Below are 22,800 nucleotides of genomic sequence, written 5' to 3' on the forward strand. Positions count from 1 at the left end.
GGAGAGGCAGATTTTGCCCCTGATTTAGAATAATTGTGAGATGTAAGGTCCCCTGGGGACCAGAATCATCCCTAGGGAGGTGGGAAACTCTCAGAGGGCACAGCTGTGTCATGCCCCTTGGCACAATGGTCCACAGCCTCAGCGAAGATTCCTTAGCCCTCTCTGTGGCCTGCAAGTTGGGAGACTACATACTTTCAGTGACTATATAGGCTGGAAAAATGAAGATAGCAGAGGTGATCTTAATGGACCAAGGATTAACAAGTTTGCCCACATTTTCTTGACACTCTATGTGCTACCCTGATTCTTGAGCAACCCAGTAATGATGGAGATAGAATTTCCTACCAGACTATTGTGGGAGCTCAGAGTTACATGAGTAAAAAGCCATTTCATTGGCTGATATCTATTAAGTGCTTACTATTTGCCAGGCATGCTTCTGAGCACTTCACATGGATGAACTCACTTAATTCTCACTCCACCCCTATGAGGCACATGCTATTTTTATCTCCCTGTTTTCACACGACACAGCTAAAACACAGAAAGGTTTCAGAGAGTGACGATGGAACCAGGATCAGAACTTAGGCAAATCTAGCTGCAAAGTACCTTCTTAACTTCTTGCTGAAGGTGTTATTTATTCCATCATAAGCCTGGGAATTGAGACATATTCCAAAAATCTCCTCCTCCAAGAAAAGACCACCAAGAAGTAGTGATGATTGGTTAGACCAGATTCTCTGCTGAAGGGCTATCTAGGTGGTCCTGTTAGAATTGCCACCTGTCCATACCTGACCAATCAGATTCTGGCTTGAAAACTGAAACTAAGCAACCCAGAGGAGAGGTTCAGTGAGTGACAGGTACTGACCAATAACAACTAACACTTAACTGACAGTCATGCTAAGTGCTTTTACAGAGACAGTCCCTTTCATCTTCGTGACAACCCTCTGGTTAAGAAATATGAGGCTTCTGCAGGGTAAGTGATAACTTACCCACTATTACAAAGCTAATTAGCAATAGACCTGTGATAAGAAACTAGACCAACCAGTCCCCCAGGCTTACACTTTTAACTTTCAAGTAGAGATGCAAGGCTGGCAGCCATATTGAAAGTGTGCAAGAAGTAGCATCTTCATGAGAAAATGTGAGCAAGCAGGGAAAAAGGAGGTCATGTGGCCTCTGAGGTGTGGAGGGAATACCTGCATTCTAGGATTTCCCTGGCACAGATCTCCGAACACCTGACTGAACGTAGATAAGCAGCTTTAAGTGAGCTTGGGCCCTTTGAAGAGAAAATACCACTCAGGAGGCAGTTCTTCATTTGTGAATGGTGGAGATATTCCAGGTCATTTACTTTGCTACATTAAACTGGAGCCATGGCACCCGCAACAATCTTGAGTTCCTATTGCCCTCTGCCTTCAAAGTTTTGTAACAGGCATTAAACCCTGACTACTCAACCAGGGTTAGGCAATACAGCTATGGAGAAAAGACAAGGGGAATTTAAAAAAAAATGAAGTTTCATTTTTACCCATGTCCTTTGTCATTGCAAATCTCTGAGACTTTAGCAAGAAACAAAGTCTGAAGAAAGAATTTCAAAGGAAGATGTCACACCCACACATGAGGCAAGGGAAAAGGTTGAATGGTGACAATGGCTTTACCTGTTTAATATTCCCTCACTCTCCTTTCAATAGAACTATTATTTGCTTTGGGTAAGTCTTTGAGGGATGCTCATCACATGTTCCTCCCCACATACCCCACAAACACGAAGAAGGGAATGTGATGCAGGGTGACCAATTGAGAGTATCTGATTCCCCAGAAAGAGTAGTTGCTGTGAGAGCATATTACCCATGTGGGGCTGATCACTTCCCTCCAATGGCAGCTATGTCTGTCCATACAAGGATGTTTCCATCTTTCTCTTAAGGTAATGTCTGCTAAGGAGCTGCCTGAAGAAAACCTGGGCTGGGGAGGAGATGTTAAAAACACCAGAGTTGGCCCTATCTGGAATTTCCAATGATGTGAGTGAGGAGGTTCCCTTTGTTTAAAAAAAACAAAAAACAAACAAGAAAAACGTTCCTTAAGTCTGATTAATTTTTGCTTTCTGTCACTGATAATTGGAAGCAACCTGAATAATGCATTCTTTTCCTCTTGAGTGGAGAAGTCTGTGTCACGACTGTCCCTCCCACTCAGCATCACTAAAGCAAGGAGAACTGCTCTCTGGAGCCTACAAACAAGCCTGTCTTTTGAGATAGATCATTATTCCTATACAGCTCTACTTCAAACGCCTGCTCAATATGAAATGGAAATCCACAGGGCAACAGAAGCCAGTCAATTTTCCCTACCAGACAAGAGTTGTGAAAGCGAGTATGCTCAAGTGGCCTTCGGGGCTGAATTGGTGTAATACAGCTTTGAGGGCATTTAGCATCTCTCTCTCTCTTTCTCTCTCTCTCTCTCTGTCTGTCTTTCTATTTAACAATCCAGGGGCAAGGACTTTTTCTGAGCTTTTTATAGCTTTTTCCTCTATTCCTATAAATGGTGCTGATGTCATACAGCAAGGGAAAAAAAATGGTGTCGATGAGGTCTGAATTATTCAGTGCCAAAGAGTATATTCTTAAATGTTGAACTGATTATGTTTTAGAGGGGGAAAAAAAAGGCAAGTGTCAAAATCCAAATCTGCAGAGCTTTATAGCTTGGTTTGGGTATTTGCTAAGTGTATCTTGTGCTGCTTTGTCAATCCAAGTGACAGTTAATCAATACTAATCTGATGCCAGTTGATTCTTCCCTTTCCATAGACAGGATTAAGGTATACTACTTATGAATATACTTTATCCCGGGCTGTAAATCCATATGCTTTAACATAAATGCATTAGCGTTTCTTTTTAAATGGAATGCACTGTGTATACAAGAAAATAAAGATGAATTACCAAGTTGTCCTGAAAAATGCCTTTCTGATCCATTATGAAAATGTTTCAGCTTTCAAGGCAGTAGTAAGTAGATCAGGCATTTCCCATTATTTTATATTATGGTCTATATGCCCGTCTCTGTGGGGATACCTATTAAGTTAACACTTAGAATATTTTATGGACATATTGTCCTTCCTGGGCTGGGCAGGTGGATTTTTTACTTATTTTTTTCCTCTGTTAGTTTGTTTATGCCATCATTCCTCCTTTAAGTCAATTTTCTTTAGTACCTACTGTAGGTTAGGCAATGCCCAAGGCACTACAGAGAAGATGGTGAACAATGATCCACAGACCTCCACCCCCAAACTGCCCTAATATTGTCTAATTTCTCCACAGCCACCTGGGGCAGTACACACATAGGGTCAAACGTTCCAATGTGGGACCACTTCAGCCTGTTCATGTACACCAGCGCTTGCTCAAAGCTTGGTAAAAATCTTTTATTTTTTATTATTCTCTTTTTTAATGCTTATTTATTTTTGAGAGAGAGACAGAACATGAGCAGGGGAGGGGCAGAGACAGAGGGAGACACAGAGTCCGAAGCAGGCTTCAAGGCTCTGAGCTGTCAACACAGAGCCCAATATGGGGCTTGAACTCAAACCGTGAGATCATGAGCTGAGCCAAAGTCAGAGGCTTAACCAACTGAGCGACCCAGGTGCCCCCTCAGTGACCTAATCTTTTAATATCACTTTAATATTTATGGAGATTTTCCTACATACTTTTAAATTCTAACAAACACCTATATGAAGGGATTGGGGAGATGAGTGTAAGTGACTCAAGGTTGAGCATCTAACATGTCCAGGACTATACCATACTACTAGAACTGATGAGCTATGATAATATCTACCTCACAGTTTACTGTAAGGCCTTGCTGTTCTTAAGAGAACATACGTATAGCACTTTGCAAGTGCCTAGAACACAGTAAGAGAGTGCAGTGAATGTTAATGGTGATGATGATGTTCCTGTTTAGAAACAGACATAAACTACTGTCAATCTGTCCATCTGTGTGTTGTTCCATCTATCCACCCATCCACCTATCCATCCATCCTTTCTTGTGTGTCAAGCACTACAAAGATGCTGAAGACTCAGTGTTGAATGAGCCCACACTCTCAACCCTCTCACAGTCTGGGGGAAGATTTTCAGTCTTTGGAATTTGTATTCAGTATCAGATGTCACAGACTGAGTGATGAAAAGGTAACAGAAATACAGACTAGACCGGGGACTGGTGAACTACAACCCTAGGGCTAAATCTATCCCCCCATCTGTTTTTTTTTTTTTTTTTTGATAAAGTTTTGTGAGAAAATAGTCGAGCAAAATTTCATTTCATGTTGTCTGTGGTTGTTTTTCCACTATAATGGCAGAGCTCAGGAGTTGGGATAAAGATCCTGGGGTTCCCAAATCTAAAATATCTACTATCTGTTTCTTTAAGGCCAAAGATCCCTGGCCTGGATTATTGTATCTTTGCATTCTTTCAGATGTTTTACCTTAATATCCCTTGGAACTTAAGAAATAAAAGATGATGGCTTACCTTCTATGGGCCAATAAGCTTGCTTTCATCTGATATACCCTAAATGCAGAAAGGTAGTTTATGATTTTGATACTGATTTTCCCAGGGGAATCCTTTCTATCGCCCTCTATGGGCAGCTGGATAACCTTGTGAATATTTTCTTCTAGAGCATGAACTCATTCTTCTGTGGTCCTACTGCTCTCTTCCTATTTATTGTCTCCTTATTATGGCCCAAACGTATTTAGCAATCCTCGGCTCCCTTATGATCTCATGTTTGGCCCAACTTTTTCCCATTATGTGACTCACTGGGCAGAGAACACCATTCTTGTGTTTCTTTGCTAGAATTCTTTTTTTTTTTTTTAAACCAGTATTACTTTGGCTTTTATGCTCAAGTTTGTGCTGGCTGATTTACTGAGCAGTTAAGAATTTTTTTAAATGCTATTTTTCAGGGGTATTTTAAATATTAACTATTGGATGATAGGAAATGTTCAAGATTCTAAGAACGACAATTGACAACATTACTTTCAGGTGCTTCTGCTATATTATGCTTTTTAATCCCTGCAACAATAAAACAAATTAGACACTATTATTTTCTTTATGTGCAGCTGAGGAAACTGAGGTTTCGACAAAGGTAATTGTTTTTAATGATAAAAAAATATTTTATTTATTGAGAATGTAGTGCCTTCCAGGAACTATGGTAAGCTGTACATGGATTGTGTTACTTAATTCCTACAGCGACTGCCTAGAAAAACAGGACTGCCCACCAACCCTCATTGTGCACAGAAGGGCTCCGAGGGGTTGTGGACTTGCTCATAATCCTGCTTCAGGTAAGCAGGGACACCAAGACTTGATACCGAGATCTGACTGAGGCTAGGAAGGTATGTTCTGAGGACTCCCATGGAAAGCCTGTCCTGTGATGCATTCAAACACATTCAGGTCCTCCCTCTTCCTCCCCTTTTAATCAAATATGGGGCCTGCACATAGCTCCCTCATTTGAATAAAGGACTTTAAAACATTCTGGTGACTTCTTTTCTGTGCTTGGGTGACTGGAGCTGAGAGAATGGCAGAACGAAAAGACAGTAGCTGTCACGGTGGTCCCTTCTGCCTAATGCGAATCCGCTTTAAGCTCCCAAGGATGCCCGATCTGTTATTTTTTTTTCGTTATCTCTTATTTTAAAAATAAACCCAAGGGGCACCTGGGTGCGTCCGACTCCAGCTCAGGTCGTGATCTCACGGTTCACGAGTTCGAGTCCCTCGTCAGGCTCTGAGCTGACATCTCAGAGTCTGGAGCCTGCTTCAGATTCTGTGTTTCCTTCTCTGCCTCTCCCCCACCTCGCGAAAATAAATAATAAACATTTAAAAAAAGAAAATTCAAAGTAATTAAAAATAAACCCCAGTCCAAGTTCTCATCGGTCATGGAAGAATAGTACTAAAACTCCTGCACATTAAGAAATACATCCTCTACCATCCTCATGTTGGATTTCCCACCAAAATTACTGTGTGATTCTAGACCTTTTAACTGTTCTGGGCTTAGTTGCTGCATTATTAAGTGAGCACAGTCCACTGTCCAACCTATGGCTAGTTTATCATGAAGCCCAAATGAGAGGAGAGCAAGCTTTTTAACCTGCACGGCAAAGTACAAATGCTAGTGACAAATGGTCCCGGATCAGGGAATCTCCCTGGATCAAATCAAGACTCCTTTTCACTTTTTAAAAACTGCCCCTTTTGTAAGTATGTCTTCTTAAAGTCAGATTAGTAAACTAAATAGGATTAATTTAAGATTAAAAGCAAGACTTCCATCTAAGTCATTAAACTCTCTCTCTATATTTCCAAAGTTCCCCAAAGGTCCCACCCCAAGGTCCCATTTTAGGGACAGTGGACACTAACAAATCAATAAACCTAGTCTCATTTTTTTTTCTCAATGTTCTTGCTCAGGCAATGCAAAAACTCCTTCCAGATTTTCATGACAAATGGAAACAGCTCAAGGAGAAAGCTCACTAAATGGATGAAGCTGACATCCCTCTAATCCATTAGAGCAAAGGACTTTCAGAGGCCCAGGGACCCCACAGAAATCATCCTTCCACCAGGCAATTGATCATACCTTGAAGAATCATTCAGGATTGGGCCAAATCACCTTAAAGGAGAAGGAAATGCCACCAATTTCAGCACATCTCAGGATTTTAAAGCAACAGATCCAACTATGAGATCATACCCATATTACTATGGTAGTTTAGAGGGCATGCTTGTAACATGTAACACACAACTTAGCACCTGCTACCTACCTACCTACTACCTATCTATTTAAATGTTTATTTATTTTGAGAGGGAGAAAATGGGAGGGGGAGGGGGAGGGGGAGAGGGAGAGGGAGAATCTCAAGCAGGCTCTGTGCTGTCAGGAACTGTGAGACCATGGCCTGAGGGAGAGGGAGACGGAGAATCCCAAGCAGGCTCTGTGCAGTCAGGAACTGTGAGACCATGGCCTGAGCCAAAATCAAGAGTTAGATGCTTTACTGACTGAGCCACCCAGGTGCCCCAGAATTTGCATTTTCAATGCCTCAGATAACAGATGCAGCCTACCCTTTGTCCTAGTAATAGGTTTTTGTAATAGAGGAAACAACCCTGGTTCTCAATGGAAAGGAATGTGGGGGACACATCAAAAACATGGGAAGTGATAAAAGTACATATTAGGTGCTTAACTAATGTCAGTGATTTCATAAATGCCTTTTAAGGTCAATTTCTACTACAAGATTATATAAATAAAGGAAGGGACAGCCATCCTGTATGACAAGCATAATTTATGCTGTATCAAGAAGAAACAGAACTTCCTATTAGGGGTGTCTTCCCCCAGCTGTTTCACCCCCGACTTCACAGATAAAAGTAGGTCATCACACTGCTCTGAATAGGAGGCAAAGATTCAAACCCGACTTGTGTCATTTCTTTTAGTCCCCACTCCCAAAAACCATCTCTTGCAGAGCTCCTATCTGTAGTTCCTTGCTTGTGCCATTACTTTGGAGTGAAGCCTTAAGTTAGGGAGGCAGCAGGGTCACCCCTCATCAGTGGCTAACATAGTGCAACCTGCTGTATGTATGACCTGACATCAGGCACTATGGCAGCATTTGGGGGTGGGGGGAGAATGTAATCTATACAAAACCTGGAGAAATCAGAAAGGACATACATTACATGGGATGGAGGGCACAGAACCAGAGACACTCAAGTTTATTTACAATGGGACTTCAGTGTTCAATAGACCTTCCTGCTGGTCTGGGGCTTCTCAAACTCTGCCTTTGGGGCCAGATAATTCTTTGTTGTGAATGGCTGTCTTGTGCATTACAGGGTGTTGAGAAGGATCCCTGCCCTCTACCCATTAGATGCCAGTAGCAACCCCAGTCAATTTTGTGTGTGTGCAAAATTACCCATGTTGAGAACAACTGTCTAGTCCTGGTGTATCGTGGCATCTTCCTCCTACCCATTCCAGGCTAACTCCATTTCCAGAACTTAATGATAGAGCTCCACGTGAGGCAGGAGGCCCTTTCATCTGGTCCATGATACTGAACATGAAATGATACAGACATACCTCAGAGTCTGGAACCGTGTCTGAGTCTTGTTACATTCTAGCTAGATCCCCAGCTTAATGGAGAGACTGCACATTAAGTGCTCACTAAGCATTAACATTAAGACAGGGGACCTCACCTGGAGATGCTAGGGATTCATGAATAGATAGAATTCACATAGGTCCGTGAACGGTGAAAGGGCAGATTTTACATCATTATTTCTTCTCATCTTTAACTGAGATACATCATTCCTTTGATTGGAATGTAGAAAATGGTCCGTATTAATGATTACTCTGTGACTCTTTCACCAACAGAAATCACAGATTTCCTATCACAGTGAAGTTGTACGCATCGCAAAGCCATCATTTATAGTCATCACTACTTTGAAATGATGGTAATTCCTCGGCCTACAACTAGATCTTTTTAGATGTGTATAATGAAGACCTCAAATATTGTGTCACAAAACCATGTTTTATATGTTGATAACTATGTCATTGGCTTGCTTTGGTCAGAGGCTTAACTGACTGAGCCACCCAGGTGCCCTAGCATTTGCCATTTTAAATGCCTCAGATTTGGGGCACCTGAGTGGCTCCATGGGTTGAGATTCCGACTTTGGCTCAGGTCATGATCTCATAGCTTGTGAGTCTGAGCCTCATGTCAGGCTCTGTGCTGACAGCTCAGATCCTAGGTCCTGCTTCAGATTCTGTCTCTGTCTCTCTGCTCATACCCTGCTCATGCTCTCTCTCTCTCTCTCTCTCTGAAATATAAATAGACATTAAAAAAATTTTTTAAATGCCTTGGATTGAATGGATACAATGGGTTTAACTCATAAATGGGCTAAAAAAACCATTCTGAGAGGAGGCCCATGATCTTCAGAAAAAAGAAAAACTGTGCTTTAGAATGACCACCTAACAGAAATATCAGGCAAATGTTCAGAGATCATAATCAATCTCTTAGAACTTTCTATATCATCTGCAGTGGTGCTTGGGGAAGAGCATGCTCACAGCAGAGGCCTAACCACTGTCAGTGAGCAGTACGAGAGGTGGGTGACTGGTCCCACCACAGGGCATGACGTCAGAGTAGAAATACACACTCGCTGTGTAAACTTGGGCAAGCTTACTTCCACATTCTTCCATCTCTTAATTTCTCAGATGGAGATTTCTTTTCTTTTTTCCCCCCTCATCCTGAGCACCTTTAAGGGTGGTTTTGAAAATCAAATGAGATGGCAGAAACAAGAACAAAACAGAAACCCCGTGGAAGTATTTTGATCTAACTAAATGCTACTACGCAGAGGGTGATTATACATTCAGTTCTCAAGGACTGCATTAGCTGTTTTGTGTCACCTCACTTGTGATTTGTGGTAGCAAAGACAGTCCCCCACACTGATTTCTCACACTCGTAATTGGTCTGTCTGTGGATCGCAGAAGGAAAGGCGGCAGGAAGAAGATGGAGAGAGAAAGAGGAAAGGGCTCATTTTAACCACCAGTCAATTCAACTCCCATCCCGTAATTCATTTTTTATCCCCCAGCTGTTCAAGTGACAGGACTAAGTTTTTAAACTGAAGTTCAGTTACCAGGCTGGACTGCAAGAATAAGAGTGGCTTTTTGACATCTCCTTTCAAAGAGAACAGCTTCTTCTGATTGCTCTAACTTCATCCATTGAAATCCTTCAAGGGTTAACTCAGACCTCTACTTCTCAGTGAAGGCCTCTCTTTGGACCATGTGTGGCCCCAATGTTCTGGGCACTTTAAGGGAGCACAGCCTTGCACATGGGTTTCTCTGGTACATTTTTCACATCTTATATTCTAGCCTAAGTTCGCAAACGCAAGTAGAAACCATGCCTTATAAATCCAAGGCCCTGGCACCCTTCCTTGCTCCGCCAGACATCTATGATCAGAGTCTGCTAAGGAGAAACATCTTTTCAGAGTCCGGGAGGAAGAATTAGGCCACAGGAACTTAGGCTCTCATGCAAGGATTCCCTCATTAAACACAGCTAAAGCACTAGAGCCTGAACACTTCCCAATAACCAGTCAGCTAGACAGATAGGAAGTTGAGAGGGAAAGTCGTTTTCCTTGGCAGCTGCGATGCATTTAACAGCCAAAGAAGAAAAGCACATTACCTTCCTCCATAGCTCATAGGCACTCTGCATATTGATTTCATATCAGCTCTCTCCTTTGTTTGGTTAAATGCAATCTCTGCCACAAGCCTGTGATACAATACAAGTACTTTAGATGTGCTCTGACCTCTGATCAGCTCCCATCAAGCACGTTAGTGGCAAGAACAATGAACTGCCTTCAGAATTCATCCGCCATGCTTGTGCCCTGTCCAACTGGGATAAAACTGCCCTTCCGCATAGGCTCAGCCTGTTGCCCTTGGGCTGAGCGTGAACACGGGAAAGGTGAGCTGTCTGTGAACACTGAAGGTCTTGGAGAGCAGGCCGCATAACTTTCTTTTTGGAATGTCTTTTTGAATTAAACCTCCAAGCAGAGACCTCACAGATGTGTCTGGTCCCATAAATAGTGGGTCTGTCTGACCCACTCCCCAGCTCATCCTCCGTCACACCATCCTGTAAATCACAAATCAGATCTTGTCACTCCCCTATTTGAAGCTCTTTAATGTCTTTCCATTACCCTTAAGTCTAAGTACCTTAATAACGACACACAGTGACCAAGGTAATAGTATGGTTTTATAATAGATGCATATGTGCACATCTCCATAATGGTCCATGTATATATCATGTTTATCTATATATTTATATAACATATAATATAGGCCACATGACATATACAACAAATGTATACATACATTTGAAATATATATATGTGTGTATTTGTTGCTATAGGTCTGTGATACATGTTAAACGCACAGGCTCTTTATACTAAAATACCGAATTGCACACTTTAAATGGACGAATTGTATGATATGGGAATTATATCTCAACAAAGGTACAAAAACAAACAAAATATAGACTTGAAATCTGATTATCGGGTTTGCATCTAACCTCAGCCATTTAATTTCCACATAACCTTGGGGAACCTGCTTCTGTGCTTGTCAGTCTGTTCGTATGTAAAATGAGCATAACAACAAAACTTATATCACAGGGCTGTCTTGAGAATTGAGTTAACTTGAGTTAAACTGAGTTAACGTGAGTTATCTTGAGATTTGAATGGTATCTGGTATAGGGTAAGCTTTTAATAAATGTTAACTATCATAATTACAGCGGGTCTCTTTTCGTATCTGGGCACTCTGCTCCTTGACCTCCACCCTCTGGCCCTGCTGGAGTTGCAAAACTTTTTCTAAAAGGTCACACTTCTCCAGGACTTTGTACATGTCACTCCACACTCAGCCTCTTGACCCCCTTTCCTTGACTAACTCCCATTTATTCCTCCAGTCTCCACTGAAACATCATTTCCTTCGGGAAGACTCCCTTACTGGCAAAATTAGGTTAGGATCTCCTAATTTTATGTTTCCATGACGTCGTACTTCCCTCATGATGAGTCACATTCTTCTTGCGTAAATGTTAACAATAGCTGTCTTTCTTGCTTGGCTATGGAATCCAGAAAGGCGGGGGCCCCAGTGCCCTTTGGTCGGCAAAGCAGCAGGCCACAGTAGGTGCTCAATTTGTTGAGTACCCCTGAATTTCTTTTTAAGTGAGAACTGCCTACACTATGGCTTAAATAGTGCCAAGAACCTTCTTGTTGATGTCACTCCCTTTCTTGTCTTTTTTTTTTTTTTTTTCTGGACCCATGAAAGTTCTTGCATCACGAATAACTTCCAATTGTCTAAGTATACTTTTCTCTTTGGCTTACAGAATCAAAATCACATCAAATACTTCCATTAACAATTCAGCCACATCCTCTACAGTATGCTGCCCAGAGTGGAGCACTATGGGCAAGTCCTGTTAGCACATAGAGTAGCTAAGTGCCAACTTCCGTATTCTACCTAAGTTCATAAGAAACATTTCCATTGATATTTAAGATTTCACTGGGTGCACTGACAGCCCTATTGGACCATAACCTATTTGAGATTGAGAAACTTCTCTGCTGTGTCCTTACATCCCCGCATTGAGATTTGATTGGCAATAGCTGCACAAATGGTGCTCAAGAGGAACCTGTAGAAGGAACGATAGTAATATGCATCAGTAACAGTGGGCACTTATTATGCACTTAGCGCTGTGCCAGGAACTTTTCATATATTATGTAGGTACTCTGACCACCCTCACTTTACATATGAGCAACCTGAGGCTTTCAGAATTTAGACACTTGTCTGAAGTTGTGGCATTAGAGCCAGGAGAGGTATCCAGGCAGTCGGTCTCCAAACCCCATACCCATCCAACCATTCTGCTGTCCTACCCTACTGTCGCAAAGGGAACTCTGGCATTTGCTTCTATCCTGTTCCCTGAGGGATTCTGGACAATTTCTCCCCTCCCTCTCTCCCAATCTCTTTAGTTTAGATTCATCCTCACCACCTTACCCATCATTCCTAGGAAAGACATGGTACAAAAGGGGTTAAGATTAGAAGAGTAGTACAGAGAAAAAGCACAGAGCAAGGTGGGAGGGAAAGCATAAGTTGCTGAGGGAAGTATTTTTAGCACTCTTTTCTCCCACTCAAATAAGCAGAATTAAATTCAAGTCCCTCCAATAAAGGAGAATGAAGTTAATTTCCTTCCCCAGTCTGCACACTGAGAGTTTCTTATTCACATTGTCATCTCATTAAATTCCTAGTGTCACTGTGAAACACCAACATTCTCCTTGGTCTCTGCTGGGAAGAGAGAAAAAAAAATCAACTCAGGTGACTTTTGGTTGAATAAGAATATTCTGCAACAGCGAATATAATTAAGGAGAAAGGCAACAATAAACCTACACTATATGGACAAGCTTTTGACATTGAAGATGTCCTGGCAGAACTTTATCCCCTCATTTGAAAACACTCTATTCTTGGTATTAACTGCCAAGAAGAAAACTTTGATGATAAAAACAAACCAACAGATGCCTGAAAGCACATTAGCTGTAGCTTGATAGAGAATTTCAAGTCGTGTTGGTTCCGCAGACAAAAAAGCTGAGACGTACCCCTCCCTAAGTGCTGGAATTGGTTCTCTTGAAAGCAGACAAAGAGTGAACCTCATCAACTCTTTAATCAAACTAGAAAGCTGACAAATGTCTCCCAACTGCCTTTCCCCCTCTTCCCACCCCACCACGTGCAAGTGAGGGAGACCACGGCTCAGCAACTGGGAGGTCTGCTAAGGCATTGCTTCTGGGACAGCTGGCAACGTTTACACAGTACAATGAATCCGTCATGCTGATATTAAATCACATCCCTCTTGCCAAATGGAACAGTGTGTGGGGCCCAGCAAATGCTTTTGCATCAGGAATCAACCCCTCAAGCTTGGGGGATGAAGATGCACCTTGAACCGTGGCAGCTCATTGAGGCCTGTGCGCATGGGTGGGTGGGTGCATGAAATGAGGTGGTGGAATCATCTAGGCTTTTGTTAGTTTTGGGAGAATTACGACAGTTCTACTCCGCAGCATTTCAGATGAAACCCCACTCTTGCTCCTCTATTGTAGAATTGTGCTTTTTCTCATTAAGTATCTCTGGTTTATTAAGGTTGGGGTTGTTCATCTGAGAGACTCTTTTGTACTTGGCTTTCTCACTGCATTATTTATGGGAAATGTATCTTTATGATCAAATACATTAAATAATAAACCAAGTTTGGAATGAGATGCCAGACAACTCTACAAGAAGCAATTCTTTTTAAATAGTTGAATCTCCTGCAGATTATCTCTGATAATGATAACAGAGAGCAGAAAGAGGGCGCTGGCAGGTTCCAGGCTTTCTGATTTGTTACACAAATGTTCCTATTAGACTGGGGGGCTCTCATCTCTCAAGAATCAATGTATGAATTCATCATCATTTAAGAGGAATTGTGTTCCATTTTTACTATAACATTTCGGCCTCTCTCATGCTTCCTTCCACTCATGGATAAGATATTTCAGAAAGGAAAAGAAACAGACAAAGATGGAGGGCAAAGAAAAAGGGGGAGAGGTTGTTTAGAATCTACACACACCGCCTAAGGAGTGATTTGATCAGAGCCAAATAGCCAACATCACATGGCTGGTAGGTATGGCAGAACCAGTTCATCACATTCTAAAGCATTGGGTTCCTTCTCATGGAGAAAGGCAGAGTAGATAAGGGAAAGCCTAAGAACACGGGATGGGGACTTCAACGTGTGAGGATGTGTCTGTGAGTCACAGATGTGACAAACCAGCCCTGGAGTTTTGTTCATAGGAAGAAATGGGCAAGTGGCTGTTTGGTGATGCTCTGTTTGAAAGGCATCTCTTAGTTCTTCCTCTGGGATGCCCTCCTAAGCCTAAGCACTCCTCTCTGGAGTCCATGTGTTCAGTGTGTATGGATGACTCTCTGGCCCTCTGCAAATGGAACATCTCTTGTGGCCACTGGACACTTGGCCTCTCCTTTAGGTGCTCAAGCATTAAGACCCAGGGCAACTGAAGCTGAACCATTTCTCTCCAATCGCAAACCTACTCCTATCTAGTTCTATTAATGATTCTACAAGTATCTGACAAAGTACCCAACACCAGAGCCATCCCAGACTTCCCTCTCTCGACCCTCCACATGCACTTAGTTACCAAGTGTCATCAGTTTTACTTTAAGAGCTCTTTCCCATTTGTTCTCTCCTCTCTTTCCATCCTGGTTTAGGCCCTTATGAATCCTCAGCAAAAGCATCATAATACTCTCTTAACTTAGCTGCACAATTCTCCCTCCCTCCCATTCTCTATGCAATCAGATTGGTTATCAAATATTGCAATGTTCAAAATCTTTCAATCCATTCTTGCAAAAAAAAATATTACTGAGCACTTAATAAGTACCAGGCACTATCCTAGAACCTGAAAAACAAAAGTGCCCTCTGTCATAAAGCTTACATTCTAGTGAGGAAGATATGATATAAATAAACATATTTTACATAAAATAAACATTTTATCACAACAATGCGTATTGTGATATCTGCCCTGAAGAGGAATAGAGCAAAGATACAGACTAGGAATATGCAAACTTTTTCTGGAAAGTGTCAAATAATAAATATTTTAGGCTTTGTGGGCCACATGATCTGTCTCAACTACTCAATCCTGCTGTTGGAGTGTGAAAGCGACCATGGATAATACTTAAAAAATGAGCACGGCTGTGTTCCAATAAACATTACAAAACCAGGCAGTGCTTTCAGCCTCATTGGCCCAGAGGCTTACTTTGCCAGCTCTTGGTACAGAAAGTGCAAGCAGGAGTGTGCTATTTTTATAAGGTGGCCAAGGAAGACCTTTGAGATGAAGTGGCATTTAAGCCATAAAAGGAGAGAACCTTTATATGTAGACTGGAAAAGAGCATTCTATGTGGAGGGAAGAGTAGACACAAATGCTGGGAGACGAGAGCATGCTTGGTGATGAAGTGAGGAGTGAGGTGACGAAAATCCAGTGAATGTGGAGCTGAGTAAGCAAGAGGATGAGAATTTGTAAAGCATCTTCTGGTGATCTTCACAATTCCTGGGTTCCATGGTCTCAGGCGCAGTTTTCAGAATTTTCCATGGTCATACCTTTGATTACGATAATGAATATTTGTTGTTTCTTGCCCAGCGTCCATTCTCTCTTCTGGACACAACACCCCAGTTTCCCTTTGGATAACTGTCCCCTGTAGCTCATTCTTGGTCATTTCCAACCTCAGCAGTGGCAGTGGAGATATGTATCACGCCTTGCTCACCAGCAAATTCCATCACTGAGGTCATAATGACTAGTCAGGGATGGGCATATGGCCCACACCAATCTAGTTAGAGGAAAAACTTAGGCCTTTGTTGGATTTATATTCAGAAGGTAAGCACTATTTCTGCTTTTGAAGACAAAAGCCATGATTCTGTAACAGAGCTGAGAGGTGTTAAGAGAAAGAGAGTGACTGAATTTCAGTTACATTATTTGAGTCACTGAATCTAGCCTCAAGCCAACTACCAATGGACTTTTCCATCACAAGGCAATCAATCTCCCCACCTCACGACCAAGTGAATCCTTATTGAAAAACACATGCTGTTCCATTCACCAAGCTAGCTCTCCCCGTCTATGTTTTGATTTGCCAACGTGTACTCAAGACCTAGTTCAAATGCTTCCCCATTTATGAAGCTTTCTAAACTCTCTCTAGCACACCACCCCACTGCACTCTAGCTGGATTCTGGAATTCTAGTCACTCTGTTTCTACCCTTGTAAGCAGCTTGTTTTTGGGATGTGTGTCTCATCTTCCTGAAGAGACAGAGCTCCCTGAGAGAGCAGGGACAGGGACAAGTACACACATCTCTGTATCTCCATGAAGCCAGAAGTCGCAATTTAGAGCTTTAGGTATAGAAGTGGATATATGATACACAGACACACACACACACACACACACACACACACATCTATTTCATGAAAGACCACCACTAAGAATACTGCACTCCTTTCATCATAATTATCCATCGCCAGGATGCAGTAGAAAGTTTCATCAAAAACTAATTCAAAAGGCTAAATGTATCATCTGATGTCTTCCTAAGGAAAAAAAAATAGCATCAGACCACATTTAAATTTCTATAAATCTTCTGCTAATTTAAATGAATTTAGAATTAATTAAAAATGTTTTTCAATTGATAATAATGTAACTCAGATAATTATCATCAAGTAGCATCTAGAGGACATATTTAAAAAAACTAATCTAGAGTACAGACCTAATTAACAATTAGAATAACACTTTATAATTATGCTTTGTTTATAAATGCTAGAATGTCCAATTCATTGTTCAATGAAATTGGTCATTAATGAAAATCAAAATTATTTTTCCCTGGTGTCTCCATGAAGATGCCTCTTAGATGCACTGGCTTTTATGCTGCCTATTTTCTTGGTGCTTTTTAAAGGCCATTCCTGTCCAATATTTAATAACTTTATTCTTTAATTAAAGCTGAACAATACCATACCTTATTGTGCACACTAACTTACACCTTTTTGGTAATTAAGCAGATGCATTTGACTACAAACCTGAATTCTCTCACGTCAAGCCTAAAGAGATAACTGTGCAGTATGGAAAACCCAAGGGTGACAAAGATACCATGACCATATGAAGAGACATAGGGCTGGATACCTTCATGAAAGCAAAGAGACTAGAAAACCAGGGAACTAGGAGACTCCTAGTCTAGGAGAACAACAGCCCCATCAGTGGAATTAGGGAAGTGGGTTCTGGAGAGGCAGGGAGGTTGCTGGAAGACACCTAAGTTCAGCTACAGAAGTGAAACTTCTAGAAAGACCTCTATGCAGAAAAATGCAGGCTAACTGCTGAGAACTTGGATTTAGAATTGAGAAGGCAGTTCAAAGTGAATACTGATTGAGAAGGTCATCTGAAAAGAAGCAAGTGTTGAAGCCATATAGAAGTGTGGGATTTCCCACAGAAATGCAAAAAAAAAGAGGAAAACAAGGACTGGACCTGGAGAGAGTCTACACCTGATGCCAAGTGTGAGTCCAGGCTACTTATACAAGATGAAAGAAGGGTTAGTGAGGGAAGCAGAGAAAAAGTCAGAGAAAAGTCAGAGACCTGGGAGAATGGTGGGAACAGCAGAGTATCCAGAATCCAAAAAGGGAGGAATTGTTGAAAAAGAGTTGCCTGGTTTTCTTTTCTCCTCCTTGTGGTACTAGTATGCTATGGAGCTCAGGGAAGGTACAGACTATTGTGATAGAAGTCACATGTGCAGTGGGAAGACTGCCTGGATTCATATCCTGACTCCCTCAGTTTCTCTCTGTGGAAATTTGGGCAAGTTTTACATTACTCTGTGCCTCAGTTTGCTTGTCTGTACATCAAGGTGATAAGCCAGTGCCCTTCTTGACTCTTTGAAGCTTGTTGTGAGAAGCAAATGTGTTTATTCTTGGTGATTTGTTTGGTATTTTGCACAGAGTAAACCCTTAACATGTGTTAGCTATATCCATACTGTGACTTTTCTGGAACAAAGTGATAAAAGCTGAGCCTACACTCAACTGAAAGTTACCAGCAAAGTTGTGGCAAAGTTGAGTGTCTTAGGTCATGGTTCTCAAACTTTGGCATGCATTAGAGCCACCTGGAAGCTTTGCTGGCCCCCAATCCTGAGTTTCTGGTTCAGTAGGTATGGGTGGGGCTTGAGAATTTGCAAGCCTAACAAGTACACTATAGCTGATGCTCTCCATTCAGGGACCCACACTTTCAGAACCACTGTCTTCATGAGTAGAGGAAAAGACTCTACAAATCTGGGAATCCAGTCCAGGCCTTCAACCTCTTTTAAGTTCAACTTGAGAACACACATGCTAGCAAGATTAGTTTCATGTGCACGTGGGTGAAGTGGGCAGTGGAGTACTTCTTAGCTCTTAAAGGCTCTTTCTATTCTGGCCCTTCCTATGTCCAGGAAATCGGCTAGTCCAAACTTAACTGATATATGGATAGTTCTGCAAGTTCTCTGCCAATTTCTCTGAGTACTTTCTTTCATGGACAGAGAGGGCTGTGTAAAATTTTAGAATGTGATGGGTCCCCTGAAATCCAAGTGCACCAACTGAAACCATCACCAACATGATGGTTAGCATGTACGGATGGCTTACCATGTGCCACCACTGTGCTATTCACTCTACATACACTTTACCATCCAGTTCTCCCAACTACTGTGACAGTCAAGCATTATCATGCTATGGCACAGAGTAGAAGGATGCCTAGAAAGGTGAAGTGACATTATAAGGCCTTGGCTGATGAATGACAGAAACCAGGATTATTGGCCAGTGTCAACTACAAAACCTATGCTCTCAGCCACTCATCTAAGTGGTTCTTGCCTTCTCTCTTTTCCTCAGGAAAGATGTGCATCAGCAATTACAATCTGTCTACAATGATACCCTTCTCCCTGCCCCCGTATCTCTTCCTGGATAATTATTCTGTATGAGGCATGGCTTCTAATCCCTTTGTCAAACTATTCAGGGTCCTTTGAGTGTGCTTGAGGAAGTCATTGTCCTAAAAACTGAATAGGTGGGTGTGATTATCCAGAGAAGAATTTAAACAACAAAGTTTCTATATTTAGGAGGCATGATCTTCTTAGGCTTATTCCTTATTATTTTCTACTGCTATTCCTATTCAACTATCAGTAGAAATAACTGATTTATTTACGTATGTTTCTTATTATATTCATTTATCCTTCCATTCTTTATTTTGTTCCACCCTGTTTTAAATTTATTTTTAAGTGTTTATTTATTTTTTAGAGAGAAACAGACAGAGTATGAGCTGGGAGGGGCAGAAAAAGACAGAGACAGAATCTGAAGCAGGCTCCAGGCTCTGAGCTGTCAGCACAGAGCCTGCCGTGGGGCTTGAACTCAGGAACTGTGAGATCATGACCTGAGCCAAAGTCGGACGCTTAACAAACGGAACCACTCCACTCTCTTTGTTTTGTATATGTGGAAACTAAATGTTAGAGAGAAAAACAGATTTGGGTAGGGTCACTCTAATCCTAAATGTTTGAGCAAGGATTCAAATCCAGCTACGTTAGACTCCACCATGAAATATGCATCTAGATTCAAAGCTCCTGAGAACTTGCTCAGTCTGATGACTCAAAAAGACAAACTTCTCATTAAGCAGAAAATGAAATTGCCTAAACTTCTCGTTCCACACCATATGGCTGAATCCCAGCTGACAGGAAGCTCATTTCTGCAACACACTAAGCTCATTTCACTGAGTAGGTTGATGCGAGATTTGTAGGGTGGTCATTTCCTAATCTTTTAAGCATTGATAGCAACAGTGGTATTTATCATGATGCTTCCTTTCTACATTTTAACATGAAAAAGCAAATGTTCCTGATGATGGAGAGAGATAGATCTTTTCCTAAATTGTTCTCTAAGTAAAATATCAAAAGCATAAGCAATGACAGCAGCAACAACAACAACAAAATATCCACCTGCTTTCAAATGACCAAAAATTACAATAATCTTCTAGTCCTACTTAACTGTAGGGTGGGGAAGGGGAAAGTTCTTAAATGATACCATCACAGAGTTTTGCACAGGAAGGTAAAGCCAAAGTATTTGGACATCTAAAATTATTCTGAATCTTTGAAGATTCAGATTTTAAAGAAGTGAGGTGACTCACAAAGTGCCGAAGAACTAACGGGAGGTACCAAACTCCATTTGTACACAATTATCTTAGCAGGAGATACCATCACTTTTCCCCTGGGCAATTATTTTATAGCTGGTATAGCTAAATATTCTTTAACAAAAGGAGAGCCAGAAATTTTTGTGTTTGTTTCCTCCACCACCCCCCAAAACGTAGAACTCATGTGGGAAGTGCTATTTCTACAAGTAACAGAGAAAAACATTAATACTAAGGGTTGGCCAAGGTCTTAGAACATATTTATAGGCATTTAGGTATGCTGAGTCTGGAGTCCTTGGGCAAGGATTTCAACTGGTAGCTTGATCTTAGACCATTTTCTTTACTGTTGGTAAGCGTTTGTGTACTTATCTGAAATTGGGACAAATTTGAGGAGGTAGCAAGGTATAGTGCTTTAAAGTCAAGCATGCTGAATTCAAAATACCTGATTGATAAAACATGAAGTCATTTAATCCTAGGGACAACCTGAGATGGTAGGTGTTCATAGTCCCACTGAGCAGGACAGAAAACTGGCTCGGTGAGGTCAATACCTTGCCCAAAGTCACACAGCTAATTGGTGACAGAGCAGGGACACAAGACAGATTAGCTCCAGCACCAGGACTCTGAAACCACCATATTAGACCATTTCTCTGTAACTACAGAAGACTAATTTGTTGTGTGCTCCAATCCAGTGACTGCAACAGTGGCACCATAGATATTCCTGCAAATGTTTTCACCAATTAATTCTTGGGTCTTTCCGCCAGAACTTCTAATTCAGCATGTCACAGTTGGATCCATGTGACTTTTCAGAAGTTCCCTAGGCAATTCTTAATTTATAACCCAGTTCAGGAATCTCCGTTTCATGTATGTAGGTCTTGACTGCTTCTACCAAAACTGCCTGAGAGGACAGTATGTGTTCATACGTATTTGTTGGCATGAACATGTTCCCCCAAATGAAGCTCAGTGTTGGTAGTCATGTCACAAAACCTCCTGACTTGAGAACTTTTCACTGGGGTACCAAATTCTGAGTTTAGGGGGTGGGGGAGTTCATCTACCTTACTTTAAGAGAATCCAGGTAATTGGCCTAAATATCTCTTCAAGGCAACATTTCCCTTTTCCTCTAAAATGTATACATTGGTAGCATATCAATTATATGATCAAAGTTTCCTTACCTAAAACTCTTAATCTCTCAGCTCCTACTACCACTTCATCGTTATCTGCAGAAAAGAGCAATTTTCCAGAAACTGTCTTTACTTCAAACTTTTTGCCATAAGCTTCTACGGCTTTTGGACCTAGAATGGGGGGGGGGGAGATGGAGAGGAAGAGGGAGAGGGAGAGAGAGAGAGAGAGACATTAGTCTCATTGCATTCAATTACAAAGAGTTTTTCACAGGACACATGCATCTGATGAGGTTGTGTGGGACTTTAATATAAGTGGATTGTTTTTCACGAGCCAATCATGAAAATTAGTCTTGTGACTCTGGCCATGTCTTGTCAATTACTTTTAATCATGTGCTCTCAGGCTGATTTTAAAGACCATCGTGTCCCTTCTTCAAACTAATGCTTGAATGAGGTTTCCCTTAGCTAACTACCAAATTACTATCAAATACTTGTAGATTTTGGCTTGAAAGTACCAAGGCATAGAAAGTTCACCACCTCTTGAAGTAATCGGAATATCTATGGCCAGCTCTAACTCTTGGAAAGGGTGCCTTTAAATTCAATTGAAGTCTGTCTCAGCCGGTACCCTTAAACCATTGGCTGTATTTGATACCAGACAAGTCTATTTCCTCAGTATATATAGATCATTTCCTGGCAGAAAAGGCCAGAAAATATATTGCAATTAATTACCAGAAAGTTATTGAATCTTTTATGCTACAATTTCACTCAATAAAAAAGAAATTTTAGAGGATTTATCATATGGCAACAAATGCTATCCTTGAAGGGAAGCTATTGTAGTGGCATCTTCTGATGAACCCAAATAGAGGTTTAGACATTTATTAGTAAATCAGAAAACTGCAGAGTTTTGGGTACCATGGAAAAAATAAGACAAACTAACGTGTTAGAATTCCTTAAACAAACAAAAAACCAAACAGAAGTCATTGTAGTTTATCTGAACTAGAGCTAACTGAATATCTCAAGTTCAGGTGGCTCTCAAAAGCTGGTCTGCAGAAATTAATCAGAATAACCTGGGAGGTATAATCATCTTCACAGAACCTCACTCAGATCAAAAAGAATTTATCTTTTGGTCCAGAAATTCATAAAGAAAAAAAATGGAGGAAAGAGTCTAGAAATCTTATATTTTCCCAAAGCTGATCAGGAGATTCTGATAGAGCATTTCTGTTTCAAGTTATTTTCAAGACAGTGTCATTTAATTATAAAAAGCAGTAATGAAAGGGCCCTCAGTGCCTTCCAGGTATAGACCAAAGAGAACAAACATGTAGGTGAACAAGTTGAGTTTATTATTCATTGTTGTGATAGAGAACACACACCAGGGGCAACCACTCAGGGCATCTCAGTAAGAAAGACCTTACTATAGTATTTGGTTTTATGTTAAGTTATTTTGGGGCTGAATTTAAGGAAGCAAGGCTTTGCTTTGGATAAGGTGCTGACAGGAAGTGGGTGTAATTTTACAATTGGCATGTTAATAAATCTTAT

General features: G+C 41.2%; 1 protein-coding gene across 1 annotated transcript in view; it reads right to left on the bottom strand.

The window, feature by feature from the left end:
* SGCD (sarcoglycan delta) overlaps positions 1-22,800 on the bottom strand; it is a 394,307-nt gene that overhangs the window by 124,949 nt on the left and 246,558 nt on the right. Inside the window, exon 5 of the mRNA XM_030328591.1 lies at positions 21,319-21,438. Coding sequence (XP_030184451.1) covers positions 21,319-21,438 — 120 coding nt within the window. The remainder of the gene's footprint in view (positions 1-21,318; positions 21,439-22,800) is intronic.

Source organism: Lynx canadensis, chromosome A1, assembly GCF_007474595.2.
Source record: "Lynx canadensis isolate LIC74 chromosome A1, mLynCan4.pri.v2, whole genome shotgun sequence".
Lineage (NCBI taxonomy): Eukaryota > Metazoa > Chordata > Mammalia > Carnivora > Felidae > Lynx > Lynx canadensis.